Source organism: Macaca thibetana, chromosome 17 (assembly GCF_024542745.1).
Source record: "Macaca thibetana thibetana isolate TM-01 chromosome 17, ASM2454274v1, whole genome shotgun sequence".
Classification (NCBI taxonomy): Eukaryota; Metazoa; Chordata; class Mammalia; order Primates; family Cercopithecidae; genus Macaca; species Macaca thibetana.
In genome coordinates this window covers 11,465,044-11,483,932 of record NC_065594.1, presented here as the reverse complement: position 1 = coordinate 11,483,932, position 18,889 = coordinate 11,465,044, and the positions used below count along the sequence as shown (strand labels likewise).

The 18,889-nt window shown below is 39.7% G+C and overlaps 1 protein-coding gene across 1 annotated transcript in view; it reads right to left on the bottom strand.

The window, feature by feature from the left end:
- Positions 1-18,889, bottom strand: part of BRCA2 (BRCA2 DNA repair associated) — a 98,015-nt gene that overhangs the window by 1,149 nt on the left and 77,977 nt on the right. Inside the window, exons 25-26 of the mRNA XM_050766802.1 lie at positions 3,438-3,682; positions 1,416-1,562 (exon numbers count right to left, since the gene is read on the bottom strand). Of these exons, the coding sequence (XP_050622759.1) occupies positions 1,416-1,562; positions 3,438-3,682 (392 nt within the window). The remainder of the gene's footprint in view (positions 1-1,415; positions 1,563-3,437; positions 3,683-18,889) is intronic.

The window sequence follows — 18,889 nt, the reverse complement described above, 5'->3', positions numbered from 1 at the left end:
CATAATTACGTACTAACATAAAAAACTAAATCGAAGTAACTTTTTCCATTGAAAATATTTAAGCACGCAAATATTACACACAATCTCCCTCCCCTAATTGCTAATAGGTTAGGTGATTTCAATTCACATTATTCCTATTCTAGATGGAAGTAATTTTGCATAAGAGCATATAAAATGACATTAAAAGAAAGGAAGAAGAGGAATAATCACAGTAAAAGATTAAAAGGAGGTAGGGGACACCACTTACGCTTCAATCTTTTCTTTTTTATTATTAACAGATTAAACAAACATAAACATTTTAAAGCCATCTTAAGAACACACACTACCTGGGTTCTAATATCTACTTTTCTAGCTTTATGACTTTATTAGGCAATTGCTTAACCTCTCTCTATGCTCTCTATAGATGAGTCTCCTCATCTATAAAATGAGGATAATACAGTAAAGTCCTCACTTAACATCATTGACAGGTTCTTGGAAACTGTGACTTTGAGTCAAACAATATATAGCAGGTCTTTGGGCAATGTCATTTCCTTCAACATCATTTTGTTAGAACACTGATGAGAAAAATAAATGGTTTTGTTATACATCACTTCCCTTAAAATCAGTTTCCAAAAACCTATTGACAATGTTAAGTGAGGATGTAGGTTATATCTCATGGGGTTGTTATGAGGATTAAATGAGTTAATATAGATACCCTTAGCAAGTATTAGCTATTTAAGAATCAGCCATTAGCCAATATTAAAGACTTTAGCTTGATTTGCATCTACTGTGATTTAACCACTTAAACAGCTTAGAAACAGCTTACAAACAGCTTAGAAACAACCCTAATTGTATGGAACAGTGAAATAAATAGGCAAAAACACTTCAATCACATGTATATGAAAGCACCTGGCCGGGTGCGGTGGCTCAAGCCTGTAATCCCAGCACTTTGGGAGGCCGAGACGGGCGGATCACGAGGTCAGGAGATCGAGACCATCCTGGCTAATACGGTGAAACCCCGTCTCTACTAAAAATACAAAAAACTAGCCGGGCGAGGTGGCGGGCGCCTGTGGTCCCAGCTACTCGGGAGGCTGAGGCAGGAGAATGGCGGGAACCCAGGAGGCGGAGCTTGCAGTGAGCTGAGATCCGGCCACTGCACTCCAGCCCGGGCGACAGAGCCAGACTCCGTCTCAAAAAAAAAAAAAAAAAAAAAAAAAAAAAAAAAAAGCAAGCACCTGTTTGGAAAGTTTGCACCCAAAGTTTCATATCTTGCTTCAATAAATAAAATTTCTAAATAACCTATATTTATAGGAACCACATAACACTTTCTAATTAAGTTTAATTACATTTTACCATGTTTACTAGGTATACAACAGAATATATGATGGCCTCCATATATAATACTTATAATATTCCTTGAGTTTACATTAACTTACCAGAAGCTTATTTCCTGTACTAGGAATGATTTGAGCAGTGTACGACTCTGAAGTCCAGTCTTTAATTGGGGTGGACCACTTGGGATCATTTGCATGCAGTATATGCATAAGCTTGTTTTCTGCTTCATTGCAAAGTATATCAATATTCTAAGAAAATAAGCGGAAAAGTTGCTTTATAAATTGCAAACCCACATGTTTGTTTCCGAAAGTATTTCCTTTAAAAGCAGAAATGAAAAGTTCAGACCAAAAAAGAATGAAAAACCAAAAAAATGTGATACCAATTGTCAAACATGCCAATGCAAAATTACAAAACCAGTATCAGTGATTTAGGGGAATCTAGCTGATAGGGAGAGGGGAAGAGAGAAAAAGTATGTGTGTCTGAAGGAAAGAGATCTCCTTAGTCATCTAGTTTAATCAGCAAGCTGTCATATGATCTGAATTGAAGCTAGAAGATTGGGGCTCAAGTCCCAGCTCTATTTACTACTTAATAGCTGGGAATCATCTCACATCTATAAAGGTACTTCGTAGGTTAGTAAAAAGAGAGAATTGCCTCACCTACCTCACGTCTGTTCCAAGAATTAATTGAAATAATGTATAGGTTAAACTACATGAAACTGTTGTTTGAAAAGTCACAGCTGGTCAAATATCAGCAATTTCATATGGTTTAACCTAATTCATGACAGTATTTTGTAAAACTTTAAAATGCTATGTAAATGACAGTTGTCTCTTCAGCAGGACTAGTAAACTGCCTTTGAAGATGGCTCAGAGAAAATGTGGGGTGTAGGCCGGGCTCAGTGGCTCATGCCTGTAATCCCAGCACTTTGGGAAGCCAAGGTGGGCAGATCACTTGAGGCCAGGAGTTCGAGACCAGACTGCCCAACATGGTGAAACCCTGTCTCTACTAAAAATACAAAAATTAGCTGGGCGTGGTGACACGCATTTGTAGTCCCAACTACTTGGGAGGGTGAGGCAAGAGAATCGCTTGAACCCAGGAGGTGCAGACTGCAGTGAGCTGAGATTGTGCTACTGCACTCCAGCCTGGGGATGACAAAGCAAGACTGTCTCCAAAAAAAAAAAAAAGAAAGAAAATCTGGGGTGTAAGTAGTAGATACACTGTATAGGAACTAAATAATGAATACAACTCAACATAGCTTTCTTTATACAGCTATTCTAATGCTTTAAAAAAAAATTTTTATATAAATTCTGAATAACACACATTTCAAATATTAAACTATAGAATTAGGAGGCTTATTTTTTGTGTATTCTTCACTAGTCACCAATTCATGAAATCTCAAATTTTACTGGGAAGCAGCATTGCATAGCAGTTCCTAGTTTGGGTTCTGCATTTGGTGGCCTAAGTATGAATCCTAGTTTTACTAACTTGGCATTTGACCTAAGGCAAGCCATTTACCCTGTTTCTCACTGATAAAATAGAAAAACAGTTCCCTACCTCATAGGGTTGTGGGAGAATGAAATGAGAAGGTTAGAACAAGGTCTGACACATAGTAAACACTCAATACACCAGCTAATATTATATAATGTATATACAGATTTAAGCAGAAAATGGATACATGATCTAGGGAAAATAATTTCAGTGTCTCTTATCTGGGATTAATTCAAATCAAAGAGATATAATCTGTATAAAACACTAGATATGGAGTTTAAATGTAAACCTGTAGTCTCCATATTATTAACTAACCACAATGCCAACTGCTGCAAACCACAGATAACTCATATTATTCTTGTAACCAATTTCCAGTTTTCTTACATAGTCTGCATTTCTGAACATCCTTCTCACAAATTCTCCTAACTCATTTCCCTTCAAGTCATTCTTCTCTTTCTAGTTGCTGTCATTTCCCCATTCCCCCATCTCCTGAGGTTCATGGGCAATAAATATATAATTAAACTTTACCTCACATACTACCTCAACTATCCAATTTGTGTAAAAGCTATTTCCTTGATACTTGACTGTCAAAATAGAAAAATACCAAAATGTGTGGTAATGCTGAAAAGTAAACTTACCTCAACAATATTTTTCATTTTGTTGAATGTCTCTTGAAAGTGGCCCTCTTTCGGACTAGCAGAAAACACAGAAAAATCTCCAGCAAATAAAGTAGGAAGACCTGATTTGGATTCTGGTCGCCACTGGAGGTTGCTTGCAGCAATTAACATATGAGGCTTAATAATGTCTTCATTAAGATCTATCCAAAACTTTATTGCCAGTAAATTATAACATTCGTCTGACAAATAGATGAAAGGAGCAAGTCCTAGAATGGAGAAAAAAAAATGTTATTATAGATGTGTTAGATGAATTTTAAGATGCAAGGAAGGAACCTCTAATATGCCTATTTATTTTGGTATATGCTAATAGTAAAAGCAAATCAAAATAACTGAATATGGTGAAAGCTCAGGTTTTCCAAAATGACCTGTTACTTACAGTGCTAAAATTTCAATACCAATATGACAACACATTCTTTTACTGAGGTCATGTGGAAGTAGGTATACACACACATTGCTGACAGGAGTGCGGATCTGTGCAAGCTTTCTGGAGATAAATTTGGCAACACCTAGCAAAGTCACATATGCATTTACCTTTCCATCCTGTAATCCCATTTCTTGTACTCCACTCTGAAGATAGACCTCTAATAACAGTAAAATACACATGAACATAAGATTCATGAAAACACCTGTGAACGAGGTTACTCACTGAAACACTATAATGATAAAATATTGGAAGCAGCTTTTATACATATACAGGATAGAGTTGGATAAACTATGGTACATCCAAACAATGGTGTACCACGTAGCTGTAAAAGGGTGAGGACGATTTCTATGAACTGATTTCCAGGATACAGTGTTGAGTTAAAAAAGAAAAGCACAAAAGAAAGGCTAGAGTATGTTCCCCTTCTTATAAGGAAGAAGGGATATAAGAAAATATACATGTATCTGTTCAGTTGAGCAAAAGAAATCAGGAAGGATAAACCAGAAACTAAAGGAACAGGGTGTGAGTGGGGGAAAAAGGAGGATTAGGATTGGGACTGCAGGGATGAGGAGGAAGTGACATTAAGTATATCTTTTTGTACAGGTCTGACTCCAAGAACCACAGTGATATTTCACATGCCCAACAAACCAATCAACAAACAAATCCAACTAGATAACGAGGGAATCCAAAATGGAAGACAAACATTTCCCACCTCTGTCTGCTGAGAGGGCCTGGCAGTACTGATGCCTACACAGTAAAGTAATGAGCATATCTAGCAACCAGATCTTGGATCTAAACACCATTTTCTACTAAAAAAAGGAGCCAAGAGAAATGGCTGATTCCAAGACTAGGGCAGGGAACATACAAGATGAACTTGGAACATCTTATGATGTCAAAAAATAGGGAAGTGTTCAAAAAGTGAAGAAAGCTTGTTGAAAAAACACAGGAGTCCATATGAAAAAGCTCCTAATGGTCAAAACTAAAAAAAAAGTTAAACAATAAAATAATGAAGGCATGAAATTTTAACCTGCAGAATAAAATAAATGTTCTTAAGTCCACACTGATATAAATAACCAAATAAGTACACTGGAGGAAAGCGCACAGCTTTTTCTTATAGAATTCCAATGAATTCCAATTAATGTAGAAGGAAAGAAAGGGGGAAAAATCATAATTAGGCAAATACCACAGTAACAATTGTTGCAAACAAAATCAACTGATGAATGCTAAAGTTTGATGTGAAATAGGATTCAGTCTCAAAGAATCTCCCCCAAGATATTTATTAACCACAAAGAAAAAGGAAGTTATTTTACAGAAGAGAAACCCAGCAGATACCACCTTAACCAAGTGATTAAGATCAACATCATTAACCCCTTGATATGATGCACTGAGAAAGACACATCATCACTTCAGTGGTAGTCTTGCCAGAAATGCATAACTTCATCCTAGTCATGAGAAAACATCAGACGAACTCAAATTGAGGGGAATGCTACAAAATAACTGATCAGTCCATTGAAAAGCATAATGATCATGAAAAAAAAGACAGGAAGTGTTAAAGATTGGTAGAAAATACAGGGGAAAAAAATGACTAAATGCAACGTGGGATCCTAGAACAAAAAAGGGGAAACAGGGTAAAATACTTTAAACTCAAATAATTTTTCAAATACATCTACACTATGGGTAATAATTATACCACTATTAACTTTCTGATTCTAACTGTACTACAGTTATGCAAGATGTTAACAGGGGAAGCTAGGTGAGGAATATTTGAAAATTCCATTATTTCTGCAACTTTTTTAAAGGTCTGAAATTAGTTCAAAATAAAAAGAGTTATAAATTTTTTTATTTTTTTTTTTTGAGACGGAGTATCGCTCTGTGGCCCAGGCTGGGGTGCAGTGGTGCAATCTTGGGTCACTGCAGCCTCCGCCTCCCGGGTTCAAGCCATGTTGGCCAGGCTGGTCTTGAACTCCTGGCCTCAAGTGATCCGCCTGCCTTGGCCTCCCAAAGTGCTGGGATTACAGGTGTGAGCCACCGCGCCTGGCCAAGAGTTATAAAATTCTAAAGTGAAAGATGGGTAGGTGCCATCCATTATTCTATCCTGGGATAAACCAGGATAGAACTGAGGCTAGGAAAGCTAGAGTTGGAAGAGGCACTAAGCATTTAATTCTACTATTTATACTTTCTTGCTTTTGTTACTCTGAGAATTATGTACCCCTTATAAATAACAGGGAATGGAAATGTCATTCTCAGATAAGGACTTGTTTATCCTATTGCAAGTGTTGGTTCATCTTTTCTTTCTTTTCATTTTACAAGTAAATGTATTTAATGGATCTTAATTTTAAACACTGCTTTTAAAGAACTTATAAGTTTCTCAAGCATGTTCCATTTTCTAATTTTGGAATTTGCCTCTAATTATATTCAAAACTTGATGATAGTACTGTCCTTCTCCCAAATGTCCTTTTAAAATATATCTTGTTGGCCGGGTGCGGTGGCTCACGCCTGTAATCCCAGCACTTTGGGAGGCCGAGGCGGGCAGATCACGAGGTCAGGAGATTGAGACCATCCTGGCTAACACGGTGAAACCCTGTCTCTACTTTAAAATACAAAAAACTAGCCGGGCGAGGTGGCGGCGCCTGTAGTCCCAGCTGCTAGGGAGGCTGAGGCAGGAGAATGGCGTGAACCCGGGAGGCGGAGCTTGCAGTGAGCTGAGATCTGGCCACTGCACTCCAGCCTGGGCGACAGAGCGAGACTCCGTCTCAAAAAAAAAAAAAAAAAAAAAAAAAAAAAAATATATATATATATATATATATATATATCTTGTTTTCCCCAATTATAAAATACATGTTTATTGAAAAACATTTAACATACAGAAAAATAAAACCTAAACAGTGTAGTTTCCTCATTTCACTTTTTCATAAGTGGAGGTTTCATGTCTGGATCAAATTCCATCAAAAGAAATGGAAGCCTTACTTATTTCTTCAATTATCATGCATCTTGTACAACTGATAACAACTGGAAGAATTTTTAGTGTAACACTTTTAGAATCCTACACTAGGTAAATCTTCACAAGGTAAAAGGATAAGAAGAAACTTGCAGCTTTGTGGTCTGGCCTACTATGAACTTGCATAGAATTCTTCAAATCTTTTAAATTCCTTTCAGAAAATTTCATTGAAACAATAAAGGACTTAGCAATTTATAAAACCACTGTCAGATTCCACCTGGAGTGGATGCCATGGTGCGGGTGCAGATCCCCTTCCGGACCAAGGCACGTGATCCTCCAGCTTCTGGGGAGTGCTAGCTATTGACAATTTACTTCTGAGTTCCCTCTTGGACTTGCCCTCTGTTGAAAGGCATTGTCTTGCTTAAGGCTACGCCCCTCCCTGGAGGAGCCAGTATGCAATGGCTGGCTCTTGCCTCAGGCTAGCATGACTCCCAAGTCCCAGCTCCAGAAGTCCCTGTGGGATTGACTGAACCTTTCTTCTCCTTCTGCCCAATCCTGCTGCATTTGCTTCCTCACAGGTGCTGTTCCTAAGGGCATTTTCTAATCTCCTACATGAAATCTGTAAGTCTGTTTCCCAGGGAAACAGGCTTTCCCCAAAACAAATCTTTCCCAACCTAAGAAATGTTCTCATTTAATTAACTCATTATATATCAAAGTGTTTCTGTAATACAGTAACAAAGCATTAAAAATATAGATGTCCCTGCTTTAAGCCCAACTCTCAAATGCTCATGTTGCTTTTGTATAACTGATATATGTCAGTATGAAGTATAAGAAAGAATGTAAGAGCTTTAGGGCCTGAAAGTATGAGTTCAAATCAATTTATAGCATTGTGACCCTGAGCAGGCTACTTAACCTCTCTGAGCTCCAGTTTACCCATCTGTCAAGTGGAATGATAACAGCAAATGAACAGTGTGACTATGAGAACTGTATGAGATGCTGTATACCTGGAGTTTTCAACAACTGACCCCTGCTTCAACCCATGACGTCCGAAGTGGAAGTAGAGATCCAAACTGACTCCCTGTCCTTGAAGAGATCATTGTATTACTGGGGCTAGCAGGCGGCTTATTTAGAAATGTACAGGTAGGATCATGGACCATGTGACAAGTGCTGAAACAGCCAAACAAAATGCTTCAAAAGCTGGAGAAAGGAGGATCTAACCCAGACTGTAAGCATCTGACTAGGGAGGTAATATTTGAGCTAAATAATGAATAGGACGAATTCATCAAAAGGGGGAGAACGAAAGAGCATTCTAAGGAAAACAAAGAACATTTTTAAAGGTAGGAAGCATTAAATGTTATTGTGCATAAGGAATATGAAATTGTAGTTTGTTTTATTATGTTTTAAAGTAGTTCTTTTTTTTAAATTTAGTTTTTATTTTTGTAGAGACAGAATCTCACTATGTTGCCCAGGCTTGTCTCAAACCCTTAGCCTTGTGAGCCTCCCGCCTCAGCCTCCCAAAGTCCTGGGATTACAGGCATTAGCTACTGTGCCCAGCCTAAAATTAAAGAGTTTAGCTGACGTGTGTATGGTGGTGGTTTAAGGCAGGAAGTTGAATGGTTTTGGGGGTATATGAAAGAGTCTGGGTTTCATTTTCTAAGGGACAGGGGACCACTGAAGATTTTAAGCTGGGAGGCATCATGACTAGATCTGGGTGTTAAAGAATTCTGGTTTAAGGTGGCTCCTTGGAACTTTCTAATAGAACTTTAACAACAAATTAAATTTTAAAAAGGAAACATTCACCTAAAACCTACAAACATGGCATATAATGATATAAAATTTAAAATCTGGTGATTAAGAAACAGAATATTGCCCGGGTGCGGTGGCTCAAGCCTGTAATCCCAGCACTTTGGGAGGCCGAGACGGGCGGATCACGAGGTCAGGAGATCGAGACCATCCTGGCTAACACAGTGAAACCCCGTCTCTACTAAAAAATACAAAAAACTAGCCGGGCGAGGTGGCGGGCGCCTGTAGTCCCAGCTACTTGGGAGGCTGAGGCAGGAGAATGGCGTGAACCCGGGAGGCGGAGCTTGCAGTGAGCTGAGATCTGGCCACTGCACTCCAGCCTGGGCGACAGAGCGAGACTCCGTCTCCAAAAAAAAAAAAAAAAAAAAGAAACAGAATATTATGCATAGAGCTAAGCACAGGAAGGCTCAGAGTCTAATCTCCTTCCCCAACTAAACTGGTAAAATGACATTTTTGAGAATTCTATTATTCCTAAATCTGAAGGAAAGCAACAGAAGAAGTATCTTTACCTTTTTCTTCTTCTGAACAGAAATGAGAAAAAAATGCAGGGGAACAAACAGGTGACCAGGACCGACTGACATAAGGAAAGGTTCCAGGATGTTACAGGATGCCTTGTGACTAATTCCCAGTACCTGTGGATGTAGCCTTATCTGGAAACACAGTTGAGGACGACTTATGATGGGGTTATGTCACAATAAACCCGTTGTTAGTTGAAAATGCATTTAAATAGGGACACACCAATTTAAATGATGATAGATTTCTCATCTAAAACCAGAGGCCAGAAGGAAGTGGCACAATATTTTTCAAGTACTGAAAGAAAAAATTATCAACTACAAATTCTATATCCTGAAACAATTCTCAAGGAGTAAAGGAGAAAGAAAATATTCTGAGATGAGAGAAAACTAAAAGAATTTTCTCTAACTCAAAGATTGTCTAAAAGAAATTGTTCAGAAAGAAAAGGGAAGATTAAAGGAGGACTCTCAGAGCATCAGGACTGAGGACAATAGGATGGAGGAAGAAACAATGGAAAGAGTTTGACAAATGGGCATATATGATAAACTACTATTTCCTCATGCAGTTTATAAATTATGCTTGATGATTAAAATAAAAATTATAATACTATGATATCCAAGAAAGTAGTATTTAAAAGTAGGGAAGATAAAGGTCTGTATATGGTCACTATCCAATCCCTTTCCCTCCAAAATCAAAATGAAAGCAAAATTCTCACACTTCACTTAGAGTGACAGAATACTGATACCAGTAGACTGTTGTTAAGTCATACATGTATGTTGTAACACCTAGAGAAACAACTACAAAAATCATACAAAAATACCCGAAAACACTAAAAATAAATCAAGATGGAATCCTAAAATATATTTAAGTAACCTTTAGGAAGGCAAGAAAAGAGAAATGGAGGAATGAAAAGCAGGAGAAGCAAATAGAAAACAAATAATAAAATGACAGAGTTGAATGCTGGCATATCAATAATTACCTTCATTGTAGGTGATGTAAATATCCAGTCAATGGACAGAGGCTGAGAGAGTGGACAAAATTATAACCCGACAGTCTCCAACTCCCAGCGCGAGCGACACAGAAGACCGGTGATTTCTGCATTTTCAACTGAGGTACTGGGTTCATCTCACTGGGGAGTGCCGGACGATCGGTGCTGGTCAGCTGCTGCAGCCCGACCAGCGAGAGCTGAAGCAGGGTGAGGCATTGCCTCACCTGGGAAGCGCAAGGGGGAAGGGAATCCCTTTTCCTAGCCAGGGGAACTGAGACACACAACACCTGGAAAATCGGGTAACTCCCACCCCAATACTGCGCTTTAAGCAAACAGGCACACCAGGAGATCATATCCCACACCTGGCCGGGAGGGTCCCACACCCACGGAGCCTTCCTCATTGCTAGCACAGCAGTCTGCGATCTCGCGGCAAGGCAGCAGCGAGGCTGGGGGAGGGGCGCCCGCCATTGCTGAGGCTTAAGTATGTAAACAAAGCTGCTGGGAAGCTCGAACTGGGTGGAGCTCACAGCAGCTCAAGGAAACCTGCCTGTCTCTGTAGACTCCACCTCTGGGGACAGGGCAATAACAAACACAGCCGAAACCTATGCAGACGCAAAAGACTCTGTCTGACAGCTTTGAAGAGAGCAGTGGATCTCCCAACATGGAGGTTGAGATCTGAGAAGGGACAGACTCCCTGCTCAAGTGGGTCCCTGACCCCTGAGTAGCCTAACTGGGAGACATCCCCCACTAGGGGCAGTCTGATACCCCACACCTCACAGGGTGGAGTACACCCCTGAGAGGAAGCTTCCAAAGCAAGAATCAGACAGGTACACTCGCTGTTCAGAAATATTCTATCTTCTGCAGCCTCTGCTGTTGATACCCAGGCAAACAGGGTCTGGAGTGGACCTCAAGCAATCTCCAACAGACCTACAGCTGAGGGTCCTGACTGTTAGAAGGAAAACTATCAAACAGGAAGGACACCTACACCAAAACCCCATCAGTACATCACCATCATCAAAGACCAGAGGCAGATAAAACCACAAAGATGGGGAAAAAGCAGGGCAGAAAAGCTGGAAATTCAAAAAATAAGAGCGCATCTCCCCTGGCAAAGGAGCGCAGCTCATTGCCAGCAACGGATCAAAGCTGGACGGAGAATGACTTTGACGAGATGAGAGAAGAAGGCTTCAGTCCATCAAATTTCTCAGAGCTAAAGGAGGAATTACGTACCCAGCGCAAAGAAACTAAAAATCTTGAAAAAAAAGTGGAAGAATTGATGGCTAGAGTAATTAATGCAGAGAAGGTCATAAACGAAATGAAAGAGATGAAAACCATGACACGAGAAATACGTGACAAATGCACAAGCTTCAGTAACCGACTCGATCAACTGGAAGAAAGAGTATCTGCGATTGAGGATCAAATGAATGAAATGAAGCGAGAAGAGAAACCAAAAGAAAAAAGAAGAAAAAGAAATGAACAAAGCCTGCAAGAAGTATGGGATTATGTAAAAAGACCAAATCTACGTCTGATTGGGGTGCCTGAAAGTGAGGGGGAAAATGGAACCAAGTTGGAAAACACTCTTCAGGATATCATCCAGGAGAACTTCCCCAACCTAGTAGGGCAGGCCAACATTCAAATCCAGGAAATACAGAGAACGCCACAAAGATACTCCTCGAGAAGAGCAACTCCAAGACACATAATTGCCAGATTCACCAAAGTTGAAATGAAGGAAAAAATCTTAAGGGCAGCCAGAGAGAAAGGTCGGGTTACCCACAAAGGGAAGCCCATCAGACTAACAGCAGACCTCTCGGCAGAAACTCTCCAAGCCAGAAGAGAGTGGGGGCCAATATTCAACATTCTTAAAGAAAAGAATTTTAAACCCAGAATTTCATATCCAGCCAAACTAAATTTCATAAGTGAAGGAGAAATAAAATCCTTTACAGATAAGCAAATGCTTAGAGATTTTGTCACCACTAGGCCTGCCTTACAAGAGACCCTGAAGGAAGCACTAAACATGGAAAGGAACAACCGGTACCAGCCATTGCAAAAGCATGCCAAAATGTAAAGACCATCGAGGCTAGGAAGAAACTGCATCAACTAACGAGCAAAATAACCAGTTAATATCATAATGGCAGGATCAAGTTCACACATAACAATCTTAACCTTAAATGTAAATGGACTAAATGCTCCAATTAAAAGACACAGACTGGCAAACTGGATAAAGAGTCAAGACCCATCAGTCTGCTGTATTCAGCAGACCCATCTCACACGCAGAGACATACATAGGCTCAAAATAAAGGGATGGAAGAAGATTTACCAAGCAAATGGAGAACAAAAAAAAAGCGGGGGTTGCAATACTAGTCTCTGATAAAACAGACTTTAAACCATCAAAGATCAAAAGAGACAAAGAAGGCCATTACATAATGGTAAAGGGATCAATTCAACAGGAAGAGCTAACTATCCTAAATATATATGCACCCAATACAGGAGCACCCAGATTCATAAAGCAAGTCCTTAGAGACTTACAAAGAGACTTAGACTCCCATACAATAATAATGGGAGACTTCAACACTCCACTGTCAACATTAGACAGATCAACGAGACAGAAAGTTAACAAGGATATCCAGGAATTGAACTCATCTCTGCAGCAAGCAGACCTAATAGACATCTACAGAACTCTCCACCCCAAATCAACAGAATATACATTCTTCTCAGCACCACATCGTACTTACTCCAAAATTGACCACGTAATTGGAAGTAAAGCACTCCTCAGCAAATGTACAAGAACAGAAATTATAACAAACTGTCTCTCAGACCACAGTGCAATCAAACTAGAACTCAGGACTAAGAAACTCAATCAAAACCGCTCAACTACATGGAAACTGAACAACCTGCTCCTGAATGACTACTGGGTACATAACGAAATGAAGGCAGAAATAAAGATGTTCTTTGAAACCAATGAGAACAAAGATACAACATACCAGAATCTCTGGGACACATTTAAAGCAGTGTGTAGAGGGAAATTTATAGCACTAAATGCCCACAAGAGAAAGCAGGAAAGATCTAAAATTGACACTCTAACATCGCAATTAAAAGAACTAGAGAAGGAAGAGCAAACACATTCGAAAGCTAGCAGAAGGCAAGAAATAACTAAGATCAGAGCAGAACTGAAGGAGATAGAGACACAAAAAACTCTCCAAAAAAATCAATGAATCCAGGAGTTGGTTTTTTGAAAAGATCAACAAAATTGACAGACCACTAGCAAGACTAATAAAGAAGAAAAGAGAAGAATCAAATCGACGCAATTAAAAATGATAAAGGGGATATCACCACCGACCCCACAGAAATACAAACTACCATCAGAGAATACTATAAACACCTCTACGCAAATAAACTGGAAAATCTAGAAGAAATGGATAATTTCCTGGACACTTACACTCTTCTAAGACTAAATCAGGAAGAAGTTGAATCCCTGAATAGACCAATAGCAGGCTCTGAAATTGAGGCAATAATTAATAGCCTACCAACCAAAAAAAGTCCAGGACCAGATGGATTCACAGCTGAATTCTACCAGAGGTACAAGGAGGAGTTGGTACCATTCCTTCTGAAACTATTCCAATCAATAGAAAAAGAGGGAATCCTCCCTAACTCATTTTATGAGGCCAACATCATCCTGATACCAAAGCCTGGCAGAGACACAACAAAAAAAGAGAATTTTAGACCAATATCCCTGATGAACATCGATGCAAAAATCCTCAATAAAATACTGGCAAACCGGATTCAGCAACACATCAAAAAGCTTATCCACCATGATCAAGTGGGCTTCATCCCTGGGATGCAAGGCTGGTTCAACATTCGCAAATCAATAAACATAATCCAGCATATAAACAGAACCAAAGACAAAAACCACATGATTATCTCAATAGATGCAGAAAAGGCTTTTGACAAAATTCAACAGCCCTTCATGCTAAAAACGCTCAATAAATTCGGTATTGATGGAATGTACCTCAAAATAATAAGAGCTATTTATGACAAACCCACAGCCAATATCATACTGAATGGGCAAAAACTGGAAAAATTCCCTTTGAAAACTGGCACAAGACAGGGATGCCCTCTCTCACCACTCCTATTCAACATAGTGTTGGAAGTTCTGGCTAGGGCAATTAGGCAAGAGAAAGAAATCAAGGGTATTCAGTTAGGAAAAGAAGAAGTCAAATTGTCCCTGTTTGCAGATGACATGATTGTATATTTAGAAAACCCCATTGTCTCAGCCCAAAATCTCCTTAAGCTGATAAGCAACTTCAGCAAAGTCTCAGGATACAAAATTAATGTGCAAAAATCACAAGCATTCTTATACACCAGTAACAGACAAACAGAGAGCCAAATCAGGAATGAACTTCCATTCACAATTGCTTCAAAGAGAATAAAATACCTAGGAATCCAACTTACAAGGGATGTAAAGGACCTCTTTAACGAGAACTACAAACCACTGCTCAGTGAAATCAAAGAGGACACAAACAAATGGAAGAACATACCATGCTCATGGATAGGAAGAATCAGTATCGTGAAAATGGCCATACTGCCCAAGGTAATTTATAGATTCAATGCCATCCCCATCAAGCTACCAATGAGTTTCTTCACAGAATTGGAAAAAACTGCTTTAAAGTTCACATGGAACCAAAAAAGAGCCCGCATCTCCAAGACAATCCTAAGTTAAAAGAACAAAGCTGGAGGCATCACGCTACCTGACTTCAAACTATACTACAAGGCTACAGTAACCAAAACAGCATGGTACTGGTACCAAAACAGAGATATAGACCTATGGAACAGAACAGAGTCCTCAGAAATAATACCACACATCTACAGCCATCTGATCTTTGACAAACCTGAGAGAAACAAGAAATGGGGAAAGGATTCCCTATTTAATAAATGGTGCTGGGAAAATTGGCTAGCCGTAAGTAGAAAGCTGAAACTGGATCCTTTCCTTACTCCTTATACGAAAATTAATTCAAGATGGATTAGAGACTTAAATGTTAGACCTAATACCATAAAAATCCTAGAGGAAAACCTAGGTAGTACCATTCAGGACATAGGCATGGGCAAAGACTTCATGTCTAAAACACCAAAAGCAACGGCAGCAAAAGCCAAAATTGACAAATGGGATCTCATTAAACTAAAGAGCTTCTGCACAGCAAAAGAAACTACCATCAGAGTGAACAGGCAACCTACAGAATGGGAGAAAATTTTTGCAATCTACTCATCTGACAAAGGGCTAATATCCAGAACCTACAAAGAACTCAAACAAATTTACAAGAAAAAAACAAACAACCCCATCAAAAAGTGGGCAAAGGATATGAACAGACATTTCTCAAAAGAAGACATTCATACAGCCAACAGACACATGAAAAAATGCTCATCATCACTGGCCATCAGAGAAATGCAAATCAAAACCACAATGAGATACCCTCTCACACCAGTTAGAATGGCGATCATTAAAAAGTCAGGAAACAACAGGTGCTGGAGAGGATGTGGAGAAATAGGAACACTTTTACACTGTTGGTGGGATTGTAAACTAGTTCAACCATTATGGAAAACAGTATGGCGATTCCTCAAGGATCTAGAACTAGATGTACCATATGACCCAGCCATCCCATTACTGGGTATATACCCAAAGGATTATAAATTATGCTGCTATAAAGACACATGCACATGTATGTTTATTGCAGCACTATTCACAATAGCAAAGACTTGGAATCAACCCAAATGTCCATCAGTGACAGATTGGATTAAGAAAATGTGGCACATATACACCATGGAATACTATGCAGCCATCAAAAAGGATGAGTTTGTGTCCTTTGTAGGGACATGGATGCAGCTGGAAACCATCATTCTTAGCAAACTATCACAAGAACAGAAAACCAAACACTGCATGTTTCTCACTCATAGGTGGGAACTGAACAATGAGATCACTTGGACTCAGAAAGGGGAACATCACACACCGGGGCCTATCATGGGGAGGGGGGCGGGGGGAGGGATTGCATTGGGAGTTATACCTGATGTAAATGACGAGTTGATGGGTGCAGCACACCAACATGGCACAAGTATACATATGTAACAAACCTGCACGTTATGCACATGTACCCTACAACTTAAAGTATAATAATAATAAATAAATTAAAAAAAAAAAATTATAACCCGACTATTTCTTCCTTATAGGAAACTCACTTTAAATATGACAAGGTAGATTAAAAACAAAAGGATCGAAACAGATATACTCTGCAAACATTAATCAATTTGACTTAATTGGCTTTCCTTCACGTGGCAATAAATGTGACTTTCAATCTCAAAAAAAAAAAAAAAAAAAGAAAATGCATTTAATACATTTAACCTACTGAGCATAGAGCTTAGCCTAGCCTACCTTAAAGGTGTTCAGAACACTTATATTAGCCTACAGTTGAGCAAAATAATCTAACACAAGGCCTGTTTTATTAAAAAAAAAAAAAAAGTGTTGAGTATCTCATGTAATTTACTGCATACTATACTGAAAGTGAAAAAGAATGGTTGTAAGGTACTCATGTTTTGTTTTCAGACCATTATAAAGTCGAAAAATCCTAAGACAGGCTGGGCACAGTGGCTCAAGCCTTTAATCCCAGCACTTTGTGATGCTGAGGCAGGTGGATTGCCTGAGCTCAGGAATTCAAGACCACCCTGGGCAACGTGGTGAAACCCCATCTCTACTAAAATACAAAAAATTAGCCGGGTGTGGTGGCACGTGCCTGTCGTCCCAGCTACTCGGGAGGCTAAGGCATGAGAATTGCTTGAACTGGGGAGGAGGAGGTTGCAGTGAGCTGAGATCGCACCACTGCACTCCAGCCTGGGCAACAGGGTGAGACCCTACCTCAAAGAAAGAAAACAAGATGAGGTCATATGTGTAGGGTCCAGCCCAACAGGGATTAGCGGGTGTTCTCCCCATGTGCGGAGATAAGAGATTGTAATAAATAAAGACACAAGACAAAGAGATAAAGAGAAAACAGCTGGGCCCAGGGGAACACTACCATTAAGACACAGAGACCGGTAGTGGCCCCGAACGGCTGGGCTCGCTGATATTTATTGCATACAAAAAAAGGGGGTAGGGTAAGGAGAGTGAATCTTCTAAGTGACTGACAAGGTAAAGCAAGTCACATGATTACAGGACGGGGGGGGGGGGGGGGGCCTTCCCTTTTAGGTAGCCGAAACAGAGGAAAGGCAGCATATGTCAGCGTTTTCTTCTCTGCACTTACAAGATCAAAGACTTTAAGACTTTCACTATTTCTTCTACTGCTATCTACTACAAACTTCAAAGAGGAACCAGGAGTATGGGAGAAGCATGCAAGTGGACTAGGAGTGTGACCACTGAAGCACAGCACCACAGGGAGGGGTTTAGGCCTTTGGATGACTGCGGGCAGGTCTGGATAATATCCAGCCTTCCAAAAGAAGCTGGTGGAGCAGAATGTTCCCTGACTCCTCCAAGGAAAGGAGACTCCCTTTCGCGGTCTGCTAAGTAAGACGTGCCTTCCCAGACACTGGCCTTACCGCTTGACCAAGGAGCCCTCAAGCGGCCCTTATGTGGGCATGACGGAAGGCTCACCTCTTGCCTTCTAGGTCACTTCTCACAATGTCCCTTCAGCACCTGACCCTATACCCACCGGTTATTCCTAGGTTATATTAGTAATGCAACAAAGAGTAATATTAAAAGCTAATGATTAACGTTTATAATAATGATTGCTAATTGTCCATGATGATCTCTTTAATTTGTATTATGACTATTCTTACTCTATTTTCTTTATTATACTGAAACAGTTTGTACCTTCAGTCTCTTGCCTCAGCACCTGGGTAATCCTCCACCCATACATATGGGTAGGCTCTAATATAATGAGTGGAGTCCTAATATATGGGGAAATTTAGATACAGACATGTACATTGGGAGAACACCATCTTACAATGAAGGCAAAGGTGGAGGCAAGATATCTACAAGCCAAAGAATGCCAAAAAATGCCAGCAAATCACCAGAAGCAAAAGAGAGAGACACTGAACAGATTCTCACAGCCTCAGAAGGAATTAACCCTGCCAACACTTTGATCTTGGATTTCCAGCCTCCAGAACTGTGAGAGAACAAATTTCCGTTAAGTCCCCAGTCTATGGTTCTTTGTTATAGCAAGTAAATACACAGCATTACTCACTGAACTGAGAAAAACGATCTAGAACCACAGACATCTTCCAGGGATATATACTGTATCATGAATAGAAACTCAAATATCCAGCCCTCACACCGTAACTAAGAGAGGAGGAAAAAAATTAATCTTGGATAAGTAGAGAGTCATGAATTACACTGAGTCACGGCGCCGACCTTCTCACTTTTTTATTTTAGTGTAAGTCCACTGTTTTATTTCCTACAAATCTACCTAACTTTTTTTTCTATTTCATAGCACTCATACAAATGGTTTCTCTTACATGCGCACACACATTGATTCACTAATTGTTGAATGCAACTAATATTTTATCAAATTTGATACAAATTGTACAAATTGTAAGAATTACATCATTACAGTGAATTAACATAATATGTTTCTGAAAACAGCAAGCAGAAAAGATGATTATCACTTTTTCTTTATTCTGAGATGCAGTCTCGTTCTGTGGCCCAGGCTGGAGTGCAGTGCTGCGATCTCAGTTCACTGCAACCTCCGCTTCCCAGGTTCAAGCAATTCTCCTGCCTC